This window comes from Cherax quadricarinatus, chromosome 13 (genome assembly GCF_038502225.1).
Source record: "Cherax quadricarinatus isolate ZL_2023a chromosome 13, ASM3850222v1, whole genome shotgun sequence".
Classification (NCBI taxonomy): Eukaryota; Metazoa; Arthropoda; class Malacostraca; order Decapoda; family Parastacidae; genus Cherax; species Cherax quadricarinatus.
Window position 1 is genome coordinate 27,290,431 of NC_091304.1, and position 26,143 is coordinate 27,316,573.

A 26,143-nucleotide genomic window follows, 5' to 3' on the forward strand; every position below is an offset into this window, starting at 1 on the left:
TCATATTATCACAGCCTTTGTAGTGATTGCACCTGCAAAATAAGTCACCATGGGCCCCAAGAAAGCTTCTAGTGCCAACCCTACAACAAAAAGGGTGAGAATTACTATGGAGATGAAGAAAGAGATCATTGCTAAGTATGAAAGTGGAGTGCGTGTCTCTGAGCTGGTCAGGTTGTATAATAAACCCCAATCAACCATCGCTACTATTGTGGCCAAGAAAACGGCAATCAAGGAAGCTGTTCTTGCCAAAGGTGCAACTATGTTTTCGAAACTGAGATCGCAAGCGGCAGAAGATGTTGAGAGACTCTTATTGGTGTGGATAAACGAGAAACAGATAGCAGGAGATAGCATCTCTCAAGCGATCATATGTGAAAAGGCTAGGAAGTTGCATGACGATTTAATTAAAAAAATGCCAGCAACTAGTGATGTGAGTGAATTTAAGGCCAGCAAAGGTTGGTTTGAGAGATTTAAGAAGCATAGTGGCATTCATAGTGTGATAAGGCATGGTGAGGCTACCAGTTCGGACCACAAAGCGGCTGAAAAATATGTGCAGGAATTCAAGGAGTACATAGACAGTGAAGGACTGAAACCTGAACAAGTGTTTAATTGTGACGAAACAGGCCTGTTTTGGAAGAAAATGCCAAGCAGGACCTACATTACTCAGGAGGAAAAGGCACTCCTAGGACATAAGCCTATGAAAGACAGGCTTACTCTGTTGATGTGTGCCAATGCTAGTGGTGACTGCAAAGTGAAGCCTTTATTGGTGTATCACTCTGAAACTCCCAGAGTGTTCAGGAAAAACAATGTCATCAAGGCTAATTTGTGTGTGCTGTGGAGGGCAAACAGTAAGGCATGGGTCACTAGGGACTTTTTCTATGACTGGTTACAGAATGCATTTGCCCCAATGTGAAAAATAACCTAATTGAAAAGAAATTAGACCTTAAGTGCCTCCTGGTATTAGACAATGCTCCTGGTCATCCTTCAGACTTGGCAGAGCGACTTTCTAGGGACATGAGCTTCATTAAGGTGAAGTTTTTGCCTCCTAATACCACTCCTCTCCTGCAGCCCATGGACCAGCAGGTCATTTCCAACTTTAAGAAACTGTACACAAAAGCTATGTTTGAAAGGTGCTTTGTAGTGACCTCAGAAACTCAACTGACTCTAAGAGAGTTTTGGAAAGATCATTTTACCATCCTCAATTGTGTAAACATTATAGGTAAGGCTTGGGAGGAAGTGACTAAGAGGACCTTGAACTCTGCTTGGAAAAAAACTGTGGCCAGAATGTGTAGACAAAAGGGATTTTGAAGGGTTTGAGGCTAACCCTGAGAATCCTATGCCAGTTGAGGAATCCATTGTGGCATTGGGGAAGTCCTTGGGGTTGGAGGTTAGTGGGGAGGATGTGGAAGCGCTGGTGGAGGAGGACAATGATGAACTAACCACTGATGAGCTGCTAGATCATCTTGAACAGCAAGAGGGCAGACCTGAGGAAACTGCTTCGGAGGAGGGGAGAGAGAAATTGAAGTTGTCTACCTCTAAGATTAAGGAAATGTGTGCAAAGTGGCTTGAAGTGCAAACCTTTTTTGATGAAAATCACCCTGACACAGCTACTGCAAACCGTGTTGGCAACCTCTACACTGACAATGTTGTGAACCACTTTAGGAAAAGTCATAAAGGAACGAGAGGTACAGGTATCTATGGACAGATATGTTGTGCGACAGAAGTCCAGTGACTCTGAAGCTGGTCCTAGTGGCATTAAAAGAACAAGGGAAGTAACCCCAGAAAAAGACTTTCTACCTCAAGTGCTAATGGAAGGGGATTCCCCTTCTAAACACTAAGAAGATCAACAGTCTCCCCTCCTCCCATCCCATCAATCATCACCAGATCTTCAATAAAGGTAAGTGTCATGTAACTGTGCATGTCTTCTTCAGTTTGTGTGTATTAAAATTAATATTTCATGTGGTAAATTTTTTTTTTTTCAATACTTTGGGGTGTCTTGCACGGATTAATTTGATTTCCATTATTTCTTATGGGGAAAATTAACTTGACTAATGATTATTTCGATTAACGATGAGCTCTCAGGAACGGATTAATATCGCTGGTTGAGGTTCCACTGTATTACACAACGATGGTGACATTACACATCCCTGTCTTAGACCTACTTTTACCGGGAAGTAGTCTCCCTCTCTTCTACACACCCTAAACCGAGCCTCACTATCCTCATAAAAACTCTTTACAACATTTAGTAACTTACCACCTATTCCATATATTTGCAACATCTGCCACATTGCTCCCCTAAATCCATAAATGCAATAAAACTTCCCTACCTTTATCTAAATACTGTTCACATATATGCTTCAGTGTAAACACTTGATCTACACATCCCTTACCCACTCTAAAACCTCCTTGCTCATCTGCAATCCTACATTCTGTCTTACCTGTAATTCTTTCAATAACCCTACTGTACAGTTTTCCTGGTATACTCAGGAAACTTATTCCTCTATAATTTTTACAATCTCTTTTGTCCCCCTTCCCTTTATATAAAGGGACTATACATGCTTTCTGCCAATCCCTAGGTACCTTCCCCTCTTTCATACATTTATTAAACAAAAATACCAACCACTCCAACACTATATCCCCCCGCTTTTAACATTTCTGTTATGATCCCGTCAGTTCCAGCTGCTTTACCCCCTTTCATTCTACATAATGCCTCACGCACCTCCCCCACGCTCACATTCTGCTCTTCTTCACTCCTAAAAGATGTTATACCTCCCTGACTAGTGCATGAAATTACTGCCTCCTTTTCTTCGTTGACGTTTAAAAGTTCCTCAAAATATTCTCGCCATCTACCCAATACCTCCATCTTCCCATCTACTAACTCCCCTACTCTGTTTTTAACGAGCAAATCCATTTGTTCCCTAGGCACCCTTTACTTCATCATTCCACCAATCACTCCTCTTTCCTCCTGCACCCACCTTCCTATAACCAAAAACTTCTGCCCCACATTCTAATACTGCATTTTTAAAACCTTTCCAACCCTCTTCAACCCCCCCAATACTCATATTTGCACCAGCCCACCTTTCTGCCAATAGTTGCTTATATCTCACCTGAACTTCCTCCTCCCTTAGTTTATACACTTTCACCTCCCTCTTACTTGTTGTTACCATTTTCCTCTTGTCCCATCTACCTCTTACTCTAATGAGCTACAACTAAATAATGATCCAATATATCAGTTGCCCCACTATAAACATGTACATCCTGGAGCCTACCCATCAACCTTTTATCCACCAATACATAATCTAACAAACTACTTTCATTACATACTATATCATACCTTGTATATTTATTTATCCTCTTTTTCATAAAATATGTATTACTTATTACCAAACCTCTGTCTACACATAGCTCAATTAAAGGCTCCCCATTTTCATTTATCCCTGGCACCCCAAATTTACCTACTACTCCTTCCACAACATTTTTACCCACTTTAGCACTGAAATCCCCAACCACAAGTACTCTCACACTTGGTTCAAAACTCCCCACACATTCACTAAACAATTAAAGAATTCTGTTGGTGGCTGCCACAACCTGGCCAGTATGACAAGTACAGTACAATATTAGCTCCTGTCCCTCACCATTGTAGGCCACTACTATTACCTTTGCCCAGCCATTAACTCCACCAGCCACTCTTGCTGTATCAAATTCATATTTTGTAATTTAATTATAAAAAAATAAGGAAAAAAGTAATTGACAGCTTCTGGTTACTGGAATACCAGACATGAAAGGTAAACTGTACTTGTAAGCTGCTGTATATTCAAATAAAAATCTGGGAGCTATTTTAATAAAATAACATTGTAGAGTTTCGAGCTATATTTTTTGGTGACAGCACGACACATTTAGTTGCCTGGGACTTTTTCATTCCTGACCTAATTGATTCAGTTGTGTTGTCATGTGGAACTATTCCATTTCATTTTGCTGACAACTGGTAACATTAAAATAATTTCACCTCCTAAAGGCAATTTTGTTAAGTATTTTTGTATAAAATCTATCTTACTTTATAAACACAAACTGTTTATTTTAGCTAGGAGTTTAACAACTATATTTATAAATAATGAACTTCTCAAGGTCAATGCCAGCAGTATGATATAAATTCAACTGGGTAAAAAATATTAAAATCATTTATTGAATATACAGTATAATACTGTACTGCCAAATCTAAGCTCTCTCCTCTCAAACTACATGCAAGAGGTTATGAGTAACATCTGCATTACTGTACCTGGAATGTGATCCATAGGTGTCTTCACCTCCCAAGATTTGAATGTGTGTCCTTTTAAAATCTGGAATTTTCAACATCTTGAAAATATTACGACATCTCAATATGATGGCCTCCGCTGTCTTTTTGCCTTTCTCTTTACTCTTTGGGCCACCAATACAGCACACAGCTGTCATTTTGTAACCATCCATGTATGTTGCACTGACCTACAATATATTTGTAATAATGTAATGATGATCAACATGATAAAAGAAAACTACACTAAAGTTATATAACTAAGTATCTCTAAGTTTATGGTACTACTATGTTACAATTTAAGTTTTCATTATAATACAACCTGTCCTCACACCACATTTGAAACATCTACAATGACAAGGTTGAACATTTTTAAAAATATAGACACCCTCCACAGCTTTGTGTGTCATGCCTGTTTTATTAATTTGCATGTTTATTTGTGGTTACAGTAGATACATACAGATACAACACTGATTTTTCCAGCAATGGATGGTCTGGCATCTCTTTTAGTCCAGACAAAATTAAGAGGACAGCCACAGATGATGCTATGCATAGTCCATATGCACTTGTTTTGCTTACACTGCAGTTGTTGGTGACCATTCCCTGATTTTGTGCAATTCTTCATATATTTTGCTAACATTTAAACCTAATTATGCTTTTAACCCTTTGAGGGTCTGTCCCGTAGTTCTATGGCTTTGAAGCCAAGGTCCAAGTCGTAGTACTACCTCATGAGCTCAGCTCACTCAGATAAGCTGTGAGCAGTAAATTTGGGCCTAGATACGAGAGAATGGATTTACGTGGTAAGTGCACCATATAAAACATATCCTGTAGCACGCAGTGCATAATGAGAAAAAACTACGGCTTTATATGGATTAAAGCAGAAACTTCGTGGTGTATTTTCATGTGGTTTTTACGGTTGTATTCACGGTTTCTTGGTCTCATTTGATAGAATAGAAGATAAGTTACAGAAAAAGAGATGATTTTGATTAGTTTTAGTAGTGAAAATAGGGTGAAACTGAGCTCAAAGTAGTGGAAATGTTCGATTTTTTGCTGATGTCATACATCCGATACACATCAACTGGTGGGTCTAATATTCGTTCATGAATGCGCTGATATTATTTATACAATTATTACAATATTGCATAAGAGTAAATTTATTTTTTGGTGTGAATAAAAAAATCATTATGTGAATAAAAAATTAAAATGGAACTCATCTGTAAAGCCTGTAAACATAACTAGTAAATAGAGGAAATGTTATTTTAGTGCCAGGAATGTCTGCATTGTTAATTTTGGACCCTATTTTGAAACAAATATTTTTATTTTGAACTTTGTGTGAAATTGGCCAAATTACCAATTTCTAATCACTTTATTGGGTAGTTGAAATAGTTTCTTGTGTTCAGTTGATAAAATAGAAGTAATACTAGCAAAACAGCTAAGAATTTGGTCAACTGGAATAATGTAATTTGCCTAAAATGGGAGTCAAAACGGGCAAAATTGCCAATGCGTAAATATCGCCAGTGCACCAAAATTCACAATAGTGTAATTTGTCATTTTTCCATCAAATTTCATACTTTTTGTTTTATTACCTTCAGAAAAAGCTTCTCTACAATTTCATCAGAAAAAAATAAAAAAATTGTTTGAAAATTCTTGGACCCTGTGGACAAGTGTCAGACTGGGAGTCTGGACCCTGAAAGGGTTAAGAAAGATGCAGGTATCAGTGGTGGTGTCAAGTGTATACACCAATTCATATCAACACAAAATAAGGTAGAACTATTAAAAAAACTGGATCACAATATTTCCATACATTGTAGGGCATGTATGGTGTTGGTTCATCAACTGTATGATATAAAGGAGCCAAGGGACCAAATACTGAAATTCTATGCAGAAAGATTACCAACAGACGATGAAGAAAAGCCCGTAGGACTCAATCAAATAAACAGAGTTATCATCTTAGGGTGCTCAAACATAGCGGGTGCACATAGATACAAGCCACTGGTTATAAGAAAAAATACTCTAGAGCCTTTGCAAGCATTAAAATTTACACAGTTATTTTTTTTTTTCAACAAGTCTGCCATCTCCCACCGAGGCAGGGTGACCCAAAAAGAAAGAAAATCCCCAAAAAGAAAATACTTTCATCATCATTCAACACTTTCACCTCACTCACACATACTCACTGTTTTTGCAGAGGTTCCCAGAATACAACAGTTTAGAAGTATATATGTACAAAACTACACAATATATCCTTCCAAACTGCCAATACGTATCTCAAACTCCTTTAGAGTGCATGCATTGTAGTACTTCCCATTTCCAGGACTCAAGTCTGGTTATAAAAAATAACTGGTTTCCCTGAATCCCTTCATTAACCCATAAATGGTCCAAACGTATACTGTATATACATTCTCTACCGTAGTGCCCCAACTTTTTTGAGAAAAACAAAAATCATTTTTTTTAATAAGAAAAAAGAGCATATGGTACCCAGGCATCCCCAATTATTTTAATATGGCACACAGTGAGTGCACACACCCATTCTCTCATGTCTAGGTGACTCAGGCATATCGTGGCAATGTAGAATGTATGACAAAGAAAACGTATATATACGTTTGGGGCAGTAGCGGTAAAAACGTATATATACGTTTGGACCGTTTACGGGTTATATATTACCCTGCTCACACTCCAACAGCTTGTCAGGTCCCAAATACCATTTGTCTCCATTCACTCCTATCTAACACGCTCAAGCATGCTTGTGGAAGTCCAAACCCCTTGCTCATAACACCTCCTTTATCCCCTCCCTCCAACCTTTTCGAGGACGACCCCTACCCCGCCTTCCTTCCCCTACAGATTTATACACTCTCCACAGTTATTTTTTTTTTATTTTTATTAACACACTGGCCGATTCCCACCAAGGCAGGGTGGCCCGAAAAAGAAAAACTTTCACCGTCATTCACTCCATCACTGTCTTGCCAGAAGGGTGCTTTACACTACAGTTTCTAAACTGCAACATTAACACCCCTCCTTCAGAGTGCAGGAACTGTACTTCCCATCTCCAGGACTCAAGTCTGGCCTGCAGGTTTCCCTGAATCCCTTCATAAATGTTACTTTGCTCACACTCCAACAGCACGTCAAGTATTAAAAACCATTTGTCTCCATTCACTCCTATCAAACACGCTCACACATGCCCGCTGGAAGTCCAAGCCCCTCGCACACAAAACCTTCTTTACCCCCTCCCTCCAACCTTTCCTAGGCCAACCCCTACCCCGCCTTCCTTCCACTACAGACCGATACACTCTTGAAGTCATTCTGTTTCACTCCATTTTCTCTGCATGTCTGAACCACCTCAACAACCCTTCCTCAGCCCTCTGGACAACAGTTTTGGCAATCCCGCACCTCCTCCTAACTTCCAAACTACAAATTCTCTGTATTATATTCACACCACACATTGCCCTCAGACATGACATCTCCACTGCCTCCAGCCTTCTCCTCGCTGCAACATTCATCACCCATGCTTCACACCCATATAAGAGCATTGGTAAAACTATACTCTTGTACATTCCCCTCTTTGCCTCCAAGGACGAAGTTCTGTGTCTCCACAGACTCCTAAGTGCACCGCTCACCCTTTTCCCCTCATCAATTCTATGATTCACCTCATCTTTCATAGACCCATCCACTGACACGTCCACTCCCAAATATCTGAATACATTCGCCTCCTCCATACTCTCTCCCTCCAATCTGATATCCAATCTTTCATCACCTAATCTTTTTGTTATCCTCATAACCTTACTCTTTCCTGTATTCACTTTTAATTTTCTTCTTTTACATACCCTACCAAATTCATCCACCAACCTCTGCAACTTCTCTTCAAAATCTCCCAAGAGTACAGTGTCATCAGCAAAGAGCAACTGTGACAACTCCAACTTTATGTGTTATATACCATGCAAATAAAAATGGCTGGATTACCACTGAGTTTGCCTTAGAATGGTTTATAAATCTTTTTGTACCAGAAGCCAAAACACACTGCACATCTGTAAACCAACTAGAAGATTGAAAAATTCTCATTATTATTATGGACAACTATTCAGCTCACCCAAAGCTGAATTTATGTGTACAAAACAGGTTTACAGTGTATTTACTACCAAACTATACATCACTTATCCAACCCTAGGACCAAGGATGCTCACTTTTCATTAAACGTATGTCAGACTTGGTAAATATTGTCAACACTGTAGAGACATTTACTAAAAAAAAATTAACCTGAAAGACATGCTTTACTTCAGTGCTAGTGCTTGGGAGAAGGTATACACATTAATATTTAAGAAAGGCTGGCATAAGTTGTGGCCTGCAATGATTGATAATTCACCCGATGAAAATATTAACCCTTTGACTGTTTTGGTCGTATATATACGTCTTATGCGCCACTGTTTCGGATGTATTAATAAGCGTAAATTCTAGTGGCTTCAAATCAAGCAGGAGAAAGCTGCTAGGCCCACATGTGAGAGAATGGGTCTGTGTGGTCAGTGTGCACCACTTAAAAAAAATCCTGCAGCACGCAGTGCATAATGAAAAAAAACTGACCATTTTTTTTATTAAAATGCCGACTTTGAGGTGTATTTTCATATAGTATTTATCATTGTATTCTCGTTTTCATGGTCTCACATGATAAAATGGAAAACATATTACAGAAAGAGAGATGATTTTGATTAGTTTCACAATGAAAACAACCTTGAAATTGAGCTCAAAGTAGCGGAAATGTTTGATTTTTACCAATGTTCAGTAGTAAGCAAATCACGCCACACGTCTAATACACGTCAACTGGGGAGTCTAATATTCTTTCACTAGTGCACTGATATTATTTATACTATTTTCACAATAATGCATTATTCTGCATAACAGTAAATTTTGTATTTTTTGTATGAATAAAAATCAAAATAGAAAGCAATAGTAATATAAGAGGGGCCTAGAGACGTGACTAATGAACAGAGGATATGTTATTTTAGTACTAAGAATGTTTACATTGTTTATTCTGGACCCTATTTTGAAATTGGCATCTTTTTTAATTTGCGTGAAATTAATAACAAAAAAAGGCACAATACCGTGACTGGAACGATAAACAAATAACCCGCACATAAAAGAGAGAAGCTTACGACGATGTTTCGGTCCGACTTGGACCATTTACAAAGTCACACTAACCAGAAGTGGAGCAGGACGGCTATATATAGGCAGGAAGAGGTGGTGGTAGTAGTAGTAGTAGTAGTACAAGAATGGTATATAATACCAACAAGATGAAATTAAGACACATGCGGAACACCCGGGCATCCCTATCGTAGACGTTTCACCATTCAACCAGCCACTGGATGGCGAAACGTCCACAACAAAGACACCCAGATGCCGCACATGTGTCTTAATTTCATCAGTAGTAGTAGTAGTAGTAGTAGTAGTAGAAGAGGTAGTAGTAGTGGTAGTGGTAGAAGTGGGGAATAAGGAGGACGAGCCAGTCAAATACAAAGGAAGGGGAGCACTGCAAGAGAGCTAGGTGCCCACAGAGGGAGAGCAAGCGCACAGAGGTGCATGAAAGGGGAAGTGGTGAAATAAATGAAGAAGGAACAGAAACACGAGACAGAAGAGAGAAAGACAACCCAGAGGAGAAAAAGGAAAGAGGAAAGGGGAAGAGGGAGAGGGAGAAGAAGAAAAAGAAAAAGAAAAAATGAGGAGTCAGGTTAAGTCACGGGTGTTCTGAAGTTTGGAGCATTTTACAATGTAGTGGGAGAGGAAGGCATCTACAGAGACAAAGCCAGGGCTAAGATTCATACAAGGAAAGTTGTGTATTAGAGAGGATTCAACTAGACAGCGACTGTTCGAGTTGGAAGTAGGGAAGACAGTTTTAGCAGAAGACCAGTCAATAGGATGGCTATGATCTCTGACGTGACAGAAAAGAGCATTGTTAGTGTCGGCAAGCCTAACACTATTTTTGTGCTCCCTAAGTCTGTCAAAAAGAGATTGACCAGTTTCTCCAAAGTATTGAAGAGGACAGGAGGAGCAAGAAATAGAGTAGACACCAGGAACATCTGTAGAGGGAGGAGAGGTATGAACGAGATTAGTGCGCAGAGTGTTAGTCTGGCGGAAGGTAAGCTTGATGTCTAAGGGACGGAGAGAATTGTTGAGATTAGAAAGACCGGAAATGTAGGGAAGGCAGAGGATAGAAGGGTTCCCAGGAGTAGAGAGTTTGGGAAAGAAGAAATTACGTTTAGCACGTGAGAGGGCAGAGTCTATGAAATGGGAAGGGTAGCCAAGACGGGAAAACGAATTATGAAGAGTGGAAATTTCTGCTGGAAGGAACTGAGGATCACAGATGCGGAGGGCACGGAGAAAGAGGGAGATAAGAACACTTTTCTTGACAGGGGAAGCATGATAGGAAAAGTAGTGAATGTACATGCCACTGTGCATAGGTTTTCGGTAAACGGAAAAGGAAAAACCTGTATCTGAGCGGTGGACATGGACATCAAGGAAAGGAAGCAAGGAATTAGATTCCCATTCAGCTTTAAACTTAATGGAAGGGGCAAGATTATTAAGAGCTTCAAGAAAAGGTTGGAAGAGACTGGAGTCATGAGGCCACAGAGCAAAGATGTCATCCACATAGCGGAGCCAGAGTGAAGGTTGCACATCGAGGGTAGGAAGAAGAACAGTCTCAAAGTATTCCATGTAAAGATTAGCAAGGACAGGAGAGAGAGGAGAGCCCATAGCAACACCGAAGGGTTGAGAATAATATTTCCCTTGGAAGGAAAAGGAGTTAGAGTCCACACAGAGGCGGATAAGATCAAGAAAGACATCAGTAGGTATAGGGAGACGTAGAAACCCTTCATGGGCCTTCTCTCTAAGGAAATCAAGGACATCATCAAGAGGGACTCAACGTCAAGACTAAGCATCTTACAGGTTGGGAGAGAGCGAACCCGTTCAATGAAGTCTTGAGAGTGACGGAGGTAGGCAGGAGAAAAAGTACCAAGAAAGGGAGTGAGGGTTTTGGCCAGCCAAGAAGCAAGAGAATAAGAGACAGAACCTCTAGAGGATATGATAGGACGAAGAGGAATATCAGGTTTATGAGTTTTGGGAAGGCCATAGAAATATGGAAGAGAGGGACAGATGACACGAAACCGTTGAACAAGGTCAAAGTCAGGAGGACAGAGGTCGGAGAGAGTCCTTAGTTTCTTGTTGAAAGTTCTCTTGATGCAATCAAGAGGGTTGGAAACGAGAGGAGTGTAGGTACGTGAGCCAGAGAGCAAGACATCAGCTTTACGGAGGTAATCCTCGCGATCAAGGATAACTACTGAATTACCTTTGTCAGAAGATAGTATGACAATGTTAGTGTTGGATTTAAGAGAAGAAAGGGCAAGTTGGTAATGGCGTGGAAGGTGGTGATTCTTAGAAAAAAGACTAACAAGAGCAGGAAGGAGAGCGGCGCCACGAAAAGTGGACAAGTCAGGAAGATTACGGGAGCGAGATTGACGAAAGGAATCAAAAGAGCTAATCAGGGCAATACCAGCGTGAGGAGTAGGTGAAGTGGCAAAGGAAAGGCCAAAACCAAGAAGTTCAAGCTCATACTGAGAGAGTGAGACAGAAGACAAGTTAGTAACACAGTCAGTGAGGGAGAATTTAGACCAAGGGCTAGCTGAGATGAGACGTTGAAGTTTATTCTGTAGTTTGGAAGAATGAATTTGTGTATTCAGGCAAGCAGTGTCAAAGGCAATGGTAGAGAGAAGGTTACAGAGATCCTGTGGTAGAGCCGCAAAGAGAGCACATTGACAATGACGGAAAGTAAAGAAGGCATCTTCAACCTGTGATTTAGTAGAAAGAATGAGCTGTTGAAGTAGGAGACGGGCATGATCAGGAAAGGGAGTGCCCAGTGGGTTGGTTTTCAGGAAGTGGGAGAAGGAAGGGGGCAGAACTTGTTCAGCAAGACAGTCACGTAGGAAGCGAAGCTGATTCTTACGATGCCTGGTAGCAATAAGAGCAGCCTCATAAGACCGAAAGAGGGGTTTAAAGAGGGAAGAACATTAAAAAAGTTGGAGAGAATATGACGCTTAACTGCGGGGTCCATAAATAACAAAAAAAGGCACAATACCGTGACTGGAACGATACACAAATAACCCGCACATAAAAGAGAGAAGCTTAAGACGACGTTTCAGTCCGACTTGGACCATTTACAAAGTCACACTAACCAGAAGTGGAGCAGGACGGCTATATATAGGCAGGAAGAGGTGGTGGTAGTAGTAGTAGTAGTACAAGACTGGTATATAATACCGACAAGATGAAATTAAGACACATGCTCAACACCCGGGCATCCCTATCGTAGACGTTTCGCCATCCAGCCAGCCACTGGATGGCGAAACGTCCACAACGAAGACACCCAGACGCTGCACCTAGCTCTCTTGCAGTGCTCCCCTTCCTTTGTATTTGACTGGCTCGTCCTCCTTATTCCCCACTTCTACCACTACTACTACCTCTTCTACTACTACATGTACTACTACTGATGAAATTAAGACACATGTGCGGCGTCTGGGTGTCTTTGTTGTGGACGTTTTGCCATCCAGTGGCTGGCTGGATGGCGAAACGTCTACGATAGGGATGCCCGGGTGTTGCGTATGTGTCTTAATTTCATCTTGTCGGTATTATATACCATTCTTGTACTACTACTACTACTACCACCACCTCTTCCTGCTTATATATAGCTGTCCTGCTCCACTTCTGGTTAGTGTGACTTTGTAAATGGTCCAAGTCGGACCTAAACGTCGTCTTAAGCTTCTCTCTTTTATGTGCGGGTTATTTGTGTTGCGTGAAATTGGCCAAATTGCCAATTTCTGAGCACTTTATTGGGTAGTTCAAATCGGTAAATGGGCAGTTTCTTGTACTCAACTGATAGAAAAAATGGAGTTCTAACGAAATAGCTATGAGTTTGGTCAACTGGAACAATGGAATTGGTCAAAAACAGGGTTCAATGTCAGCGAAATCGCCGATGCATATATGTCGCCGAGACCACTAACTTCGCGGGAGTATAATTCCGTGAGTTTTTGACCAAATTTCGTACTTTTGGTGTCATTACCATTGGGAAAAGATTCTCTATCATTTCGTAAGAAAAAACTATTTTTTTTTTTTCCAAAATTTTACGACATTGAATGACAGTTTCAGAAAGGGGCTTCCGACAGTCAAAGGGTTAACAATGCTTTTATAGGATTTTATGTATCAAAGAGAATGAAGTTGTTCATGAGCTGCTCAAATATGAAAGTGTTGAAGATAAGTGATGAAAATGACTGTGATAAAGAAGAAATAGTCATAGCTGAAAGACTTACTATTGACAAGTTGAATTGTCAGGTGAATTAAACGGAAGTTAGAACATTCCTTTGTGATGAAATAAGAGCTAATGAATTTTCATTTTATGCATGAAAAATTACATGGGGAAAGATAAAAGCACATGAAACAACTTTGCTTGGGTGAAGTGTTTAAAAAAGACAGTCAAGAAGAATGTCACAGCAACAGGCCAACATCTGTACTGAATGTCCCTGAAAGGTACTGACATTCTGGTATATCTTCATAATTTTATTGAGCATTTAACCTTTTGAGAGTCCAGACCCCCAATTTGAAAATTCCCCACAGGGTGCAAGAATTTAAAAAAAATATTTTTATTATTTTTTCTTGTGAAATAGTAAAGAATCCCTTGCTGAAGGCTATAAAACAAAAAGTACAAAATTTGATAAAAAATTGAAGAAATTACGCTCTCATGATTTTTGCTGAGTCAGCGATTTTTACGCATTGGTGATTTTTGCCCACTTTGAGTCCTATTTTTGGCCAATTACATTGTTCCTTTAGACCAAATTCTTAGCTGTTTTGCTAGTATTTGTTCCATTTTATCTACTGAGCACAAGAAATTGCCCAATCAACTATTTCAACTACCTAATAAAGTGATCGGAAATTGGTAATTTGGCCAATTTCACACAAAATTCAAAATATTCCAGTTTCAAAATAGGATCCAGAATAAACAATGTGGGCATTCCTGGCACTAAAATAACACTTCCTCTATTTATTAGTTATGTTTCCAGGTTTTACAGATGAATTTAATTTTGATCTTCAATTCACAAAGAATTTTTATTCACACCAAAAAATAGAAGATTTACTGTTATGAAATATTGTAATAATTATATAAATATATCAGCGCATTTGTGAATGTATATTAGACCCACCAGCTGATGTGTATTGGATGCGTGATGTGATTTATTTACTCTTGAACATCGGCAAAAATCGAACATTTCTGCTTTGAGCTCAATTTTAAGCTATTTTCACTGCTTAAATCAATCAAAATCATCTCTATTTCTGTAAAATATCTTCCATTCTATCAAATGAGATGAAGAGACCACGAATATAACCATAAAGAACAGACGAAAATACATAGCAACTTCGCTGCTTTATTCCAAAAACACCTGGAGTTTACCTGGAGAGGGTTTCGGGGGCCAATGCCCCCGCAGCCTGATCTTAGACCAGGCCTCATGGTGGATCAGGGTCTCATCAACCAGGCTGTTACTGCTGGCCACACGCAAGCTGATGTACACATCACAACCCAGTTGGTCGGGTACTGACTTTAGATGCCTATCCAGTGCCTTCTTGAAGACAGTCAGGGGTCTATTGCAATCCCTCTTATGTATGCTGGGAGGCAACTGAACAGTCTTGGGCCCCAGACACTTATTGTGTTGTCTCTCAGTGTACTCGTGGCACCCCTGCTTTTCATCAGGGAAATGTTGTATCTCCTGCTGAGTCTTTTGCTTTCATAGTGAGTGATTTACATGTGCAGCTTTGGTACCAATCCCTCCAGGACCTTCCAAGTGTATATTATCTCTCTCGCCTGCATTCGAGGGAATATAGATGAAGGACCTTCAATCATTCCCAGTAGTTTAGGTGCCTTATCGTACTTATGTGTGCCATGAAAGTTCTCTGTACACTCTCCAGGTCTGCAATGTCGCCAGCCTTGAAGGGAGCCATTAGTGTACAGCAGTATTCCAGCCTAGAGAGCACAAGCGATTTGAAGAGAATCATCATGGGCTTGGCATCCCTAGTTTTGAAGGTTCTCATTATCCATCCTATCATTTTCCTAGCGGATGAGGTAGATACAGTGTTGTGGTCTTTGAAGGCGAGATCCTCTGACATTATCACTCCCAGGTCCTTCACATTACTTTTCTGCTCTATTGTATGATTAGAATTTGTCGTATACCCTGACACATTTTTAATTTCTTCAAGTTTCCCATATCTGAATAGTTGAAATTTCTCCTCATTGAACTTCATATTGTTTTGAGTGGCCCATTCGAAGATTTGGTTGACGTCTGCTTGGAGTCTCACGGTGTCTTTGATGGAGGTCACTGCCATGGTAATCCGGGTGTCATCCGCAAAGGAAGACACAGAGCTACAGCTCTATGTCAGAAGTGAGGATGAGGAATAGAATGGGAGCGAGTACTGTGCCTTATGGAACAGAGCTTTTTACCGTGGCTGCCTGGGACTTTACTCTGTTTACTATTACTCTTTGTGTTCTATTTGTCAGGAAGTTGTAGATCCATCTACCAACTTTTCCTGTTATTCCTTTATCACGCATTTTGTGTGCTATTACACCATGGTCACACTTGTAGAAAGCTTTTGCAAAGTCTGTGTATACTACATCTGTATTTTGTTTATCCTCTACAGCATCCAGGACCTTGTCATAGTGGTCCAGTAGCTGGGACAGGCAGGAGCAACCTGCTTTAAACCCGTGTTGCCCTGGGTTGTGCAACTGATGGGTATCTAGGTGGTTGGCTATCTTGCTTCTTAGAACCCTCTCAAAGATTTTCATGATATGGGATGTTAGTGCTATCGGTCTGTAGTTCTTTGCAATTGCTTTACTGCCACCTTTGTGGAGTGGGGCTGTCTGTTGTTTTTAGTGTGTGGTCATGATTCCAGCAGTAAATAATCTGCCAAAGCACATAAACTAAATTGCTGGGTACTCCTCATTATGACTGACCCGTACCCCACCTTTACATGGTCACATCTTCCGCCATTTTATGGAGGGAGCATGGACATGGGATGACTCGTGTCCATGCTTCCTCTCCATAAAATGCTGCATGTGATAGGGGCTTCTTGCAATTCTTGATGAACACGGATGACCAAATTTTGGGTTTTGTTCATAAATAATTCATTTGGATTGTCAACCCTTACTCTGGGCAGTGGCTCGCTGAACACTGAGTCATATTGGGACTTTAGCATCTCACTCATTTCTTGGCTGTCATCTGTGTATGTCCCATCCCGCCTAAGCAGGGGCCCAATGCTGGATGTTGTTTTTCCCTTAGGTTTGGCATAAGAGAAGAAGTATTTTGGGTTTTTTCAATTTCCTTTATGGCTTTTAGTTCTTCCTGTGATTCTTGTCTCCTATAAGATTCTTTCAGCTTAAATTCGATATTTGCAAATTCATTGACTAGTGCCTCCTATCGTATTTCAGATATATTGGCAAATGTTCGGATCCGTGTTGTTTAGGATATCTTCCCAGCTTGTTTCATTTAGGACATGGTTTACTTGATCCAATTGTATGTTTTTGTTATTGAAATTGAATTTCATGAAGAGACCTTCATGACTGCTCACATTTTGCTGGTCTGGAGCCCTGTGCATACATGTCTGTACCTCTTTTTATGTTGTGATCTGAGTGTATTGTCTTTGATACAGTTACATTACGTATCAGATCATCATTGTTAGTGAAGATGAGGTCCAGCGTGAGCAGTCCCTTGACGTAAGGAATTTTGTTGTTTTTCGACGGCTTTAGACCCTGTATGTTTGCAAAGATAAATATTGTTGTATTGGTGGAATTTAGGGGGGTTTTATTTGCTGGCTCTAATATCTGTTGTTCTGGAGTAAAAGCCAATGTCTGTGCCTCTGTTCCAGAAGTGTTTTCAGGTGGTGTAGGATTATTGTCATTTCTTGCCAGTCTTTTTCCCTCCTAGCCCTAAAAAACCCCTGTCTCTGGAGAGGTTGTGGCTCCTATCTCTTGTTTTCCATTGTCTGGCTGGTGTGTCTTTTCTAGTCCCCTTTAGATGATGTGCCTGGCAGTATGCATTGTAGCATTTTCTTTCATGGAATGATGAGTGACACATTTCTGGGTGAAATAAGTAACAGGAGGGGAAGTTGCACTCTCTGGAGCACTTTCCTCCAGGACAACACTAGCACCCTCAGGAGCACTGTCCAAGACAGCCCCGTCCCTACCACCCATCTTATTTTCCCAGGTGTCATACATGCTGACATGTCTTTTAAGAAGGATGTTTTATTTGTGTTCTTGTCTTTTAATATAGATGTCATTTCCTCATACAGGTGTATCTCGTTTGGGCAGACCCAAAAACATCTATCTGAGTTTATGTCATGTGTGGTCACTGGTTTAAAATCCCAGCATATACCACGGGACCAGTGACCACAGAGATGGCAAGCAATCCAGGCATGTTTTTGTCCCTTACCCTTTCTGCAGACTACACAGATCTTCATGGTGGTGGTCATCTTACAATACTTGACAACTCCCCTAGCTAGCTAGTCTATAATTCCTCGATGTATTTAATTTTTTGTAACTTCTTCCCATTTGGCTTTATTTCCAACGAAACCGTTTGAATCCGCCAGAATCCAGCGAATCCAGACGAATCCAGTTAGTGGATCACTGTATATCTTTTTACTAATAATCACCTTAACAGTTACTGTTTGAGTGTTTGATAAGAGCACATAGAGCCCCGTCAGTTAGTGAAACCAGTCAGAGGATACCTTGTTATCAATGAATCCGTTTGAATCCAGTCATTGGATAAATCCGGGCAAATCCGGATTAGGCTCACTGGGTGATTTTGGACTAGCTCATGAAAAGGACTACTGGAAAAATGAAATTAAGTCACATGTGCAACATCTGGGCATCTTTATTGTAGACGTTTCGCCATCCAGTGGCTTTATCAATATAAATTCCAGGACATAACTTGAAGACAGTAGAACTATATACAGAAGATGAGGTAATCAGTCCCTCAACCTTGGAGTTGGTGCGAAGAGCACTGTAGTCATGGAGATTCTGAAGCAGAAGCAAGGAGCCTGGCGCTTATATACTAACATCAGGTGGAAATGGGACGTGTAGCACTTATGTACTAATCTGACGTTAGTATATAAGCGCCAGGCTCCTTGCTTCTGCTTCAGAATCTCCATGACTACGGTGCTTCGCACCAACTCCAAGGTTGAGGGACTGATTACCTCATCCTCTGTATATAGTTCTACTGTCTTCAAGTTATGTCCTGGAATTTGTATTGATCAAGTCACTGGATGGCAAAACATCTACAATAAAGATACCCAGATGTTGCACATGTCTTAATTTCATCTTGTCGGTATTGTATACCATTCTTGTACTACTGGAAAAATATTAAACAGAGTAATATGTGTTCAGTTTGATAAAGAAAGTATAACTTGCATGTTTGGGAGCCAGTGGCTTCTGTACGTGAAGATTACTGGAGGAATAATGATTTTTGTTGTGTATACTGCGACTGCTAACTACAGGTTTACCACAAACTATATACGTCACTTCATCACAATAAGTACTAACAACTATACACTATTTATCATACAGTGGACCCCCAACATTCGATATTAATCCGTTCCTGAGAGCCATCAAATGTCGAAAATATCGAAAGTCGAATTAATTTTCCCCATAAGAAATAATTGAAATTAAATAAATCCATGCAAGACACACAAAAGTATGAAAAAAAAAATTTACCACATGAAATATTAAGTTTAATGCAATAGAATAATTACAATAACAATAGATTAATAACAATAGAATAATTGAAACTTACCTTTAATGAAGATCTGGTGATGATTGATGGGATCGGAGGAGGGGAGAGTGGGGGGGGGTGTTAGTGTTTAGAAGGGGAATCCCCTTCTATTAGGACTTGAACTGGCAGCCTCACCATGCCTTACCACACTGTGTATGCCACTACGATTCTTAAATCTTTCAAACCAACCTTTGCTGGCCTTAAATTCACTCACATCACCACTAGTTGCAGGCAATTTCTTTACCAAATCATCATGCACTCCAACACACGCACTCCACTTCCGTACTTTGCAATTATCTCTTTCTTCATTTCAATAGTCATTAGCACCTTTTTTCTCGAAGGGTTGGCACTAGATGCTTTCTTGGGGCCCATGGTTACTTATTTTGCAGAAACAAGCACCAAAAACAGTGATAATATGGATAATATGGAATGTACCCAATGTATCCTTAGATGTGCGCACACTGGCTGGCTTGTAAACACTGGCACACACGGGGCAGTTCAGGCCACACGTGGACACGTTTCGTACGAATCGTATCGAACGTCGGGTTTTCCATCGAATGTCGAGGCGAAATTTTTGCGTTAAAATGCATCGAATGTCAGATTTATCGAATGTCGATGCCATCGAATGTCGGGGGTCCACTGTATTTCTACAAAACTGTACACTTTTCGTATATCCTTGAGATTTTGCACCTCTTCGTATTTCAACAGTAATGTTTTACTCCATGGTATCACTAATTATAGGTCAGGTACTGGCCGACCTGCGTGGGAGGGTTCTGATGACTGCTGGCAACTGTTTACAACATGAACCTGCCTCTTTGGGCCTAACTCTTCAGTTTTAAATTTCACCTTATCATTTATTATCCATATACTACAGTACCACTGTGGTACACACAACAACACTATGTACATTATATAACACACTACAGTGGACCCCTGCCTTATGAACGCATCGCGTTACGTTAAATCCGCCATACGAAGCATTTGAATGCAAAAATTTTGCCTCGTGTCACGATAAAAAACTCGCCTTACGTGATTCGTCTGGGACGCGTCCCACGTGTGGCCTCAGCGCCAGTGTTTACAAGCCAGCCAGTGCGGTCGCATATACGCATACACTCGGTACATTTCACATTATCCCAGTGTTTTTAGTACTTGTAACTGCAAAATAAGTCACCATGGACCCCAAGAAAGCTTCTAGTGCCATCCCTGTGGTAAAAAGTGCGAGAATTAGTATGGAATTGAAAAAAGAGATTAAGGAAATGTGTAAAAAGTGGGTTGAACTGCAAACCTTTACGGATGAAAATCACCCTGACACAGCTACTGCAAGCCGTGTTGGCAACCTGTACAATGACAATGTTATGGCCCATTTTAGGAAAGTCTTAAAGGAACGAGAGGTAGAGCTCTATGGACAGATTTGTTGTGCGACAGAGGTCCAGTGACTCTCAAGCTGGTCCTAGTGGCATTAAAAGAAGAAGGGAAGTAACCCCGGAAAAGGACTTGCTACCTCAAGTCCTAATGGAAGGGGATTCCCCTTCTAAACAATAACTTCCACACACTCCCCTCCTCCCATCCCATCAATCATCACCAGATCTTCAATAAAAGTAAGTGTCACATATTCTATTCTTAGTAGAGTAGTAATTGTGCATGTCTTCTTCAGTTTGTGTGTTAAAATTAATATTTCATATGGTAAACAATTTTTTTTTTTCATACTTTGGGGTGTCAGGAATGGATTAATTTGATTTCCATTATTTCTTATGGGGAAAATTAATTCGGCTAACTATAATTTCGGCTTACGATGAGCTCTCAGGAACGGATTAATATCATAAGGCGGGGGTCCACTGTACCACTAGGACCAGCTTGAGTCACTGGACCTCTGTCGCACACCATATCTGTCCATAGAGGCCTGTACCTCCCGTTCCTTAATGATTTGTCTAAAGTGGTTCAAAACATTGTCATTGTAATAGTCACCAGCACGGCTTGCAATAGCTGTGTGAGGGTGATTTTCATCCATAAAGGTTTGCACTTCAACCCACATTGCACACATTTCCTTAATTTCTTTCTTCATATCCATAGTAATTCTCACCCTTTTTCCTGCAGGGTTGGCACTAGAAGCTTTCTTGGGGCTCATGGTGACTTATTTTGCAGGTACAATCACTAAAAACGCTGTGATAATATGAAATGTTCCGATTGTATGCGTGGATGCGACCGCACTGGCAGGCTTGTAAACACTGGCACCTACCCACGCGTCTCGAACGAATCGCCTAGGGTGAGTTTTTTAGCGTTAGCTGAGGCAAAATTTTTGCGTTAAAATGTATCATTAGCTGGATTTAACACTAGGTGATGCCATCGTTAGCTAAGGATCCACTGTATTATCAAAGAGACTGTCTTTCCTCTGACAAAAAAGTTTTAATATTATTTTCACCGGTACGCTAGGCCTAAGGGAGGGGCGAGTGGAATCACCAATTTTTTTTTTTTGGGTTCAATTTCAATGAGATTTTGACAGTGGATTAAGCAGCATAAAAAAAAAAGCATATAGGCTGTTAGGTTAGGTTAGGTAAGGTTTGTCAGGAAACAGGACAAGTGTTTCCTGACGTGGGTCTTAGTCAGATGATGACCTGCCTTTGGAGCTTTGGTCATCTGACCAAGGCCTTCCACTGGCTTACTGGTCCACCCATTTAAAAATAATGGTCATTTATAACCAGTTTTATTGGCTGTTTGTTTTGACTGTTAGCCTTCAAGTTAGGTAGAAAAAATAAATTATGCACAATTTCATGGGTCCTATAACTTTCCTTGTTCTACTAAATTCTGAAGATGTACAATGCTCTAGTTAACATCAGATGAAAGATAGTTAGTTTTTTTTTTTTTGTGGAGAAAAATATTACAAAATGCTGTTCACAATATCACAAATCCTCCCAGAGTGTTTGTAGAGCCATCATTCCTCAATAACGTCTGCAAAAATCATGACAATCCAATGAATACCTATTGCAGGAGAGGGATTACAATGTCAATAACTTATTACTGAGTTTTTTTTTTTTTTTTGAGTGTGAAACTCTAGGGAAGTGGCGCGCCAACTCTCAGCGTGCTACACCCCTCCAACCTTCTTTACAGCCTGCAGGCTACTAAGGGACTCACTCACTGTGCTCCACACACTAGCCAGCACACAATTTGCCATGTAGAGTATTTACAATGAAATAATCATAAAAATTGTAATTTTTAGAGAGAAAAAAAAAACTGCTAATTGCCAACATGTATTTTTGCTGACAGCAAGAACAAAAAAAATACATTTAATGAAAAACATACTTATAAATATGATAGAAAGAAGCTGATTACATCAAAATGTTGCCAGAATTTTGCACTATTTTTAGTAAAAAAACATTTTTTTTTCCATAATTTTTCAATTTTAATGTCCTGATCACTGAAAAAAGGCTCGCCTCTCCCTAAAATTCCCCTCTGAGAGTATGGCTATGCTTTGTTTTTGTACACTGACTTCAGTAGATATTATTTTCTGCTAGAGGGATATATCTTACAAGTTCACTGGCACAGCTTAAAGTTCTAGCACACAAGAGAGACCGTGAAAAACATGAAAGAACACGGTGACACTACACAACACGGTCAGTTTTTTTCATATTATGCACTGCGTGCTGCAGGATTTGTTTTATATGGTGAACACTTACCACGTAGATTCATTCTCTCATATCTAGGCCCAAATTTACCGCTCACAGCTTATCTGAGTGAGCTGAGCTGAGCTTGGGCCCTGGCTTCAAGGCCAGAGAACTATAGGACAGACCCTCAAAGGGTTAATATTGAGTCAGGAATGCCTATTTAGTTTAATATAGTCTCTCCTCACTTAATGATAGAGTTCTGTTTCTAAGACCACGTCGTTAAATGAATTCATCACTAAGTGAGGAGCATACTATAATGGTAGTGGGTTTATGTCAACCATCTTTGATATTGTTTTAATGTCACCTGTGCAGTATTTATAACATTTCTAGTATACTTTTAAATGTTTATACAGTACTGTACTGTATGTTGAAATAAACAGAATAGAGAAAATCAGCTCTAATATACATTTAGGTATAAATACCAGTTAGAGAGCCCGTTTTAAGTCTGAGGCATTGATAAATGAGTACGTCGCTAAGTGAGGAGAGGCTGTACTCTAATCAAATTAAAAAAAAAAATAATTAAAAATTCACCTTATATGAGTCTGTGGGAGGCTTTCCCTTAGCTCCAGTTACAACTACTCCTTCCTCCACTTGACTCAGCTTCACACTAGAGAAGTCACACACCACATCTGGCAGTATGTAAGCACGAGGGTCGCCAATCTCATAGAGCATCTGTTCGGCAATAGTTCCACAGTTAACTATGCCACCAGTCCCAGAGGGTTTCGTGATAAGTATGGTGCCCGTGTTTGAGACGTCTGCTATAGGAAAACCTAGGTGAAAAATATATATACTATTATAAACAAATAAAATACAAATAAAGTGTCATTCCATTCTTAAATTCTCTAAATTATTGGCAGAGAAGTAAAGAAAGTTACACAACTATGATTTTATTTTTACAAAATATAATCATAGTTGCATAATCCACAAGCATGAATATGTTAGTACACCTTAGCTGCTGTTGCTTTTGATTAGTGAGTCTCACCAATGTTATGCCAGTCTGGAACTGTATGCCAGTCAGTGTATATACCACCAGTTGCCTGTGCTCCACATTCAATCAAGTGACCAGCAAGACTTCCTGCAGCAAGTAGATCAAGGTCCTTCGACTGCCAACCAAACTAAAATGAAAAACAAACGTGTGATGTACTACCTAGCACCAATATGAAGAGTTGTACATCAGAAAAGTATAAACTCCACCACGGCCAAAATCCAGGTTAGTGAGCAAATTGATTCCCTAACGTTTTGACTCTTTGTGGTAATGTGTAGGTAATCTGCATCTATAAAGTACGTTCAGAGTCCCATAACAAAGTATGGTTATTTAATTTCCAAGTTCCAATCTCCCTCACACGCGTTCTCCACTGTGTGAATCCAACACTCATTCTTTTCTGCTGTGCAACACCTTATACCTGGAGTATACCTAGAGAGGGATTCAGGAATCAATGCCCCCCACGGCCCGGTCTGTGAACAGGCCTCACAGTGGATCAGGGCCTGATCAACCAGGCTCTTACTGCCGGGTGCACATAAACAGACGTACGAACCACAGCCCGACTTATCAGGTACTGACTTTAGGTGCATGTCTGGTGCCTTCTTGAAGACAGCCAGGGGTCCATGTTAATGATAAAAAGTCACATGTTCAATATAAAAAATTCTATTCTTAACCCTTAAACAGTCTAAAGGTAGATCTACGTTCACGTGCGTAGCACTCTGAACGTGGATCCACGTTTTATTTTACATGCTTTCAACCTTGGCACGATAGGCCTGAGTTGCCTAGGCATGAAAGAATGGGTCTGTGCACTCAGTGTGCGCAGTATGACAAAATTCAGGGACGCTGGGAAAAATGTACTCTTCATTTTAAACAAACAAACAAAAAATTTTTTTTCCCAAAATATTCAGAGCACTATGCAAGTGAACATAGATCTATGTTTGGCCAGTTTTAGGGTTAAAGTTTGTTAAAAATCCATTACCACTAGATATACTATGTAGACATGAAAAATTGACAAATTTTACAACATTACATAATGTCAAGGTTTGAATAAAGAATAGTACAGTAATATACAGTGGAACCTCTACTTGCGAGCGTGTCCACGTGCGAGTTTTTCCAAATACGAGCAGTCAATGGGTCGATTTTTTGCTTCCATACGCGAGCAAAATTTCCACAAGCGAGCAGACCTCAAGGCAGGTTCCTTGACACTGGTGAGGGGCTCTTGCTCTTGATCTCGGGAATTGTATCTCATTTGTTTGTTGGACTATCTTATTGAAACTTGGGCAATGTATGATGGAAAAATGCTTCTTAATGTACACCAAAAATGAAAGAAATCTAAGCATAAATAATGGAGTTCACTTCTCAGCAGTTAGCCACTCCTTAGCAGTAATTTTGAATGGGTTTTATGGTTGTATTCTTGTTTTTTTGGTCTCATTTGATAGAATGGAAGATAAATTACAGAAATAGATATGATTTTGATTGCTTTGACGACGAAAAGTACCTTGAAATAGAGCTCAACCTAGGAGAAATGGTCCATTGCTTGGCTGTTTCAGTGTAAACAAATGACGTCACAGTAAATCTTATATTTTTTGTGTGAATAAAAATTACAAATTATTTATATAATAATAATGATAATAATAATAATAATAATAATAATAATAATAATAATAATAATAATAATAATAATAATAATAATAATAATGAAGGAAATCTAAGCATAAATAATGGAGTTCACTTCTCAGCAGTTAGCCACCCCTTAGCGGTAATTTCGAATGGTTTTTATGGTTGTATTCTCGTTATTTTGGTCTCATTTGATAGAATGGAAGATATATTACAGTAATAGATATGATTTTGATTGCTTTCATGATGAAAAGTGCCTTGAAATTGAGCTCAACCTAGGAGAAATGGTCCAGTGCTTGGCTGTTTCAGAGTAAACTGTCCATTCCAACATGCAGTAGTGAATGGGTTGACATATTTATACAATTATTGCAATAAGGAATAAGAGTAAATCTTATATTTTTTGTGTGAATAAAAATTACAAATAATTTATATAATAATAATTATAATAATAATAATAACGATAATATATAATAATAATAATACGTATAATAATAATATGAATAATAACAATAAGTATAATAATAATAATAATAATTATTATAATATAATATGTATATTATGTATATGTATAATACATTTTTTTTTTTTTTTTTTTCAACAAGTCGGTCGTCTCCCACCGAGGCAGGGTGACCCAAAAAAGAAAGAAAATCCCCAAAAAGAAAATACTTTCATCATCATTCAACACTTTCACCACACTCACACATTATCACTGCTTTTGCAGAGGTGCCCAGAATACAACAGTTTAGAAGCATATACGTATAAAGAT

General features: G+C 39.6%; 1 protein-coding gene across 1 annotated transcript in view; it reads right to left on the reverse strand.

Moving 5' to 3' along the window:
* LOC128688715 (uncharacterized) overlaps window positions 1–26,143 on the reverse strand; it is a 95,069-nt gene that overhangs the window by 11,563 nt on the left and 57,363 nt on the right. The window contains exons 6-8 of the mRNA XM_053776707.2: window positions 23,761–23,893; window positions 23,310–23,548; window positions 4,274–4,476 (exon numbers count right to left, since the gene is read on the reverse strand). Of these exons, the coding sequence (XP_053632682.1) occupies window positions 4,274–4,476; window positions 23,310–23,548; window positions 23,761–23,893 (575 nt within the window). The remainder of the gene's footprint in view (window positions 1–4,273; window positions 4,477–23,309; window positions 23,549–23,760; window positions 23,894–26,143) is intronic.